At 45.1% G+C, this 5,023-nt stretch overlaps 1 protein-coding gene across 1 annotated transcript; it reads right to left on the bottom strand.

Moving 5' to 3' along the window:
- Positions 1–803: 803 nt before the first annotated feature.
- LOC147882080 (uncharacterized) lies at positions 804–3,671 on the bottom strand. The gene is made up of 2 exons (XM_087401832.1): positions 3,339–3,671; positions 804–3,268 (listed from the first exon to the last, which is right to left on the bottom strand). Exons 1-2 carry the CDS (start codon positions 3,661–3,663, stop codon positions 915–917), a joined length of 2,679 nt encoding a protein of 892 aa, XP_087257958.1. The 5' UTR covers positions 3,664–3,671; the 3' UTR covers positions 804–914.
- Between the last annotated feature and the right edge of the window lie 1,352 nt (positions 3,672–5,023).

The raw sequence follows: 5,023 nt of genomic DNA on the forward strand, positions 1-5,023 counted from the left end.
TAAAAAGAATAGGCAAGGTAGCCTATAAATTAGAGTTGCCACCAGGGTGTAAGGTGCTCTCAGTGTTTCATGTTTCTCGTTTAAAGAAATTTTTGCATATTGGTGACTCACTAATTGAAGGTGTGGTTTTGTTTCAGGGGATAGAGGATAATGCAAGACGCAAACCAGCAAGAATCCTGGACCAAGAAACAATGCAAATACGAAATCGGAAGATACCCACGGTGTTGGTTGCATGGCATGGTTAGCCTCTATCGGAAGCTACCTGGGAATCCGTATACCAGTTACGAAGAGTGTTCCCAGATTTCATCATCGAGGACGCTGATGCTTGAAGAGGGAAGGAATGTTATGCTCTAGCCGAGATAGCATGACCTCACAAAGATCGGTGGGCATTTTCTCTTAGATGACCGACTTCTGTAATATTTAATGTGCGTAATTAAAATGGTCAAGAGAAGTAACTGCCAAGGTCCTAGGTGAGGGTGAAATGGCATTGACTAGGTGGTTTTGAGTGCTAAGGCCTAGGTACACCTAAATATGTAATAATGCCAAGGGGCAAATGGTTTAATTATGCCCCAAGAGAGGGGTAAAAGGTGTACCAAGTAAAAAGGGCTAAAATGATGACATGTGGCAAGGGGAACCATCTAGGGAGATGTGGGTCTTGTGGATATGCATGAGGAAAAAGAAAATACGTATCTGTTGGAAATTGCGATCCACGAGAGTAAGGCTGGGTGGAATAACCAGTGCCATCGCCCGTGATAGAAAATGCGAGACAAGAGAATTAGGTTAGGTTGTTTCACTATGTGCCGGTTCGATTACAAACCACTCTGTAGAGTATATAGCCACACTAAGAGTATATAGCCGCACTATAAAAGCCGTTGGTGTCAAGACAATGTTCATCACTAGAACCGAGCCTTCTCTCATAACTCATAATTCAGAAGATCTTCAATTTTGAACATCTCTTGCAGCTTGCATTCTTGGAGAGAGAGTAACTTGCTGTGCAGATCATTCTCGGGGTCATGGAAAAATGGAGTTCTGGAAGCCTTGACAACTTCTTTAAGCTGATCCTGCAGGCTGGCCTCCAGTTTAAAAGCATTCAAGCCCTTCACAACCATAGCAGTTTGAAGCTCTCTCTCTGCTTTGAACCAAGCTTTCCACGCCTGAACAGCTGGTCTCTTCTTTTCCACTTTTTCCCCTTGATCTACTTGAATCTCCATAGGATCATCCACAGGCTGCTCACTGCTTTCATTCTCAATCTCCTCCAGAGCAGCTTGGATGGGCTTGGAAGCAGATTTCTTCACAGAGGATTCAATCTTCTGCGAATCCACCAGATAGGCCCTTGCTTTCTTGCGTTCATCCGACGTCACATTCATATACAAGCTCAGATATGGCAACTTCAATGCTACAGCAAACCCTGCATATTGAGGAGAAATTTTGGCGAGACATATGTCTGTGCCATCCTGTTTCCTCAACTTCACCTGACAATAGATAACCGTTAGATTGTCCATTGTCACCTCCTCATTCTCACCACCAGTAAAGGCAAAGATCAATAAATCAACTCCCCATGTGTGTTTACCACATATGACTGCACAGTGGCGCTCAAAGCACTTCAGAGCATCATCAACTGTCAGATCAGAGGTCTTCTTATAAATCCTGTGAAATGAGTTGAAATGCAATCGAGCTTTGGTTAGCAGCCTTTCCTTCTCAGTCAGCTCCCGCTTTCCTTTCCGAATCAGCTCCGACAATGACTCTCCAACCAAGTGCTTGCAGAAATCATCCACGTTGCACCAGCCATCACCCTGATCTGCTTCACTCATGGCATTTAGCAGGATGATCCTAGCTACAAGCTCCCCTGTATATCCTCTATCAATCCAGCCAGCTGCAAGCCCAGTCACTAATGCACCATAAAGTTCTCGACTCCTTTCCTTTCTATGCAGATAGCTCATGGCCTCAGCTGCAGCCTTTGCAACTATTGGCTCAATGCTCCATGCCGTCCACACGAGTTCACGAGATGGAGAAACAGAAACAACTGTGAGGAGATTGTTGGCCACCAGTTTTGAGGCTAGTTTAGAACGGGGATCAACATCAAGCCCAATGCTGGCTCCTAGCAAAGCCAGTGCAGCATCTCCTGGGATGACGGTACCTGGAGTTGGCCTAATGATGTACTCAGCCCATTTACCAGCACCTCCCAACAGCTTATCGCGAGCAAGTTGGTACACCTCCTTGAAGGCAGACTGCTTCATATCTTCATCCTGTTCTTTCCCTGTAGGCAAATAAGACCAGAAAGTTGCCCACCACAAAGGCCGTCCATATCTCACAACCCAGTAGGGTCTAACAATGTTGTTGAACATTCTACTAGTGGAGAAGAGCGGCTGCAAATCCTTCTCCAAGACATCTGCTGAGAAGCACCCCCAGATCGGAGGTGCTAGCATATATTTACCGGCAGATACACGGTCAGATGGATCAGCCCAGTCTGGAGCTGCAAAATTTGTTATTTCAGAGGATGTATCCATGAACAGCGATAGAACTCCACATTCTGACATGGAACGGGCTGATCTTCTGATGGAAGGGAAGGAGTTTTGGTCATCAAGATTTCTCACCAGATGGCTAGCTTCATCAAAAACAAATAAAACCTGCAACTTGCCATCTTGTGGGAAAATACCTTTTGGAAAATGCTCAAGAAATATCATTTTAGCCTCCTTTTCCCAGCTGGCCCATATAAGCTCCTCCTTATCCTGGCTTCCTGCCACATCTTTGAGACGGGGTGCTATCCCTTCCAGAAGTTGCTTCATCGTCCCTTTCACTTTCTCCCAATAGTCCTGGCCGTATTTCCTCATCTTCGTCACAAATCCTTGTTTGGTTTCCCCATTCCTGACCATGTCTGACAATACTGTAAGGCATGCAATGAAGTAAGCCAAAGAGAAGTTCATGCACTCCAGCTGCCCTGGTACGCCCTCAAAAGTGCGGAGACGCTGGTTTGCTTCTTGACAGAACCAATCTGCAATCCAGGACCTTTTGGGATAGCCACTCCCAGATGCAAACGAACAATACACAACCCATACCCCTTGCCGCCACAATTCACACACCGTCCTGGTCTTCCCCCAGCCACTAGACTGGAAGAGGCGGGCAACTGGAGCATAACCTTCCCCCTCCAATATGTACGTCAACGCCTGATGCAAAGTGTGGACATTGTCCAGGTTCCGGTATTCCAGCTCGAATGCCCTTTCTGACGGACCACAAGAAAGGGAAATGAGAGCTAGAGTCGGAAATCTTTACCTTTCAATAACAAGTGAGATCCAAAGACCGATCTCACAAGCAAACAACCAGAAGAGAGTTAAAAACCACGATACCTTGCGATTTCTCCGGTGCGCGAGCATGCACGATGCCAGCGTACATGTAATCGATCAATGAATCGAGCGTCTCAACCGGATACCACTTCAACTTCTCCGAACGCCCTCTCCTCGGAACACCAAGCACATCCTCGGCACCAAGCACGTCGACTAGCCAATCGAAGAAGCGCTGCGTATCTGCAACGACTGTGTGTGGCACAAACATGCGATTCACTCCCGACCTGCTGGCAAGAATGAGAGCATCTGTGGCTGTCTCACGCGACGGATGCACAAACACTTGCACTTCCATCGTGGGGATTCGTTTGGGTTGTGGAAGCATATATCAAAGGGGGTTGTGGAAGTATATATCAATGGGGGTTGTATATAGCCTGAATGTTCTACATTCAAACTATCATTAGGGATTTCTTATTTTGAATTGTTCATCATTACGGAATTTTGGCCCTCTTGTTTCTTGTTGAAGAAGGACAATGACGGGTGAGAAAAAGTTATCTTAACTGATGCTCTCATGCCAAGGCATGGTTAGTGACCATAGCCATTTTAAATAAGGATTCTCAGGTGTTTCTAGTTCAAGAAAGCTAATGATGAGCAAGAAGTTGTCTTGGCTAATGCTCACCTATTTCTCACCTCTACACCTAGGCACCCACACTTACCTTTGGATTGTTGTACTGCCACTATCAGCATTTCCCATACACTCATAGTTGAAGCCAGAATCAGATGCAAGCATTTAACATGGTGCTTTACAATACGCAAATTGCCTCTAGGAACCTTGACTTTGGGACCCCTACAGAAAGGAGACAAGGAAGGGGATTATAGAAGGAAACCCTTTGCAAAATTGTGTGCCATCTATTTGATGCACATAGTACCACACCCTTCTTTGCCCATAGCCTCCATGATCACTTCTCCCCCTCATCATAACCATTGTAGCTTTTGTCAACACGTGTTTTCAATTGATTAATCCCTTGTTGGCCATTAGCTATCTTGTTAGACTTGGGACATAAGTTGTATTCCAACAACCACCTAGAGTTTGTTAAGACTGAATAGAATGTGTTCTAAATGAGTTTTCTTTTATACTTTCCTCAATCAAGCCTCCTTTCTTGCACTAATGGAGTTTGCGGATGTCACATGCAGCTTTACAATAGGCAAAAGTCTCAAAGATCCTTGGATTTGGGTGACTTGCACAAAGAAAGGGATTATAGAAGGAAATCCATTGCAAAAAGAGTGTATCATCTCTTTACTCAAGGTGCACCACACCCTTTGCCAACCTTAGCCTCCTTGATCATAGTTCCTTGCCCTCACCATTGTCCCTTCTATCGACATGCATTTCAGCTGCCCGATATGAGCATCCATGGACCAAACTTTCCTTCAATAATTCTCGCCATCCTCTAGTCACTCTATTAAAACTTTTCGATTTCATGCCACGTAGCTCGTCTCTCAAAACCAACATGTTGTTGGGTCTTCGACGGAAGAATCCCCAATTTGATTTCCTCTCACTTCATCGTCATCTCTACACCATGACTCCAACTTCTGTTAGCCAATGATTCTACCTAGATGCCAAATCCATCATCAAAATAGTGGCTCGTTACACTTCTTCCTTGTCTACTACGATTGTGTTCAAGGGTGCAATGCTTTCCTTTTGCTTGAGAGCATCAACAATGCCTTTTCAAATTTACCTTTGTCAT

Source organism: Dipteris shenzhenensis, chromosome 30 (assembly GCF_047967505.1).
Source record: "Dipteris shenzhenensis isolate YYH24624 ecotype China chromosome 30, Dip_SZ_1.0, whole genome shotgun sequence".
In the NCBI taxonomy this organism is placed as follows: Eukaryota; Viridiplantae; Streptophyta; class Polypodiopsida; order Gleicheniales; family Dipteridaceae; genus Dipteris; species Dipteris shenzhenensis.

What these genes read in the sequence shown, in the direction of transcription:
- LOC147882080 (XM_087401832.1), bottom strand. Translation starts at nt 3,663, where the DNA reads ATGCTTCCACAACCCAAACGAATCCCCACGATGGAAGTGCAAGTGTTT. An exon ending in GGAGAAATCGCAAGGTATCG is followed by an intron (nt 3,269 to 3,338) that starts TGGTTTTTAACT and finishes TTATTGAAAGGT; the next exon opens with AAAGATTTCCGACTCTAGCT.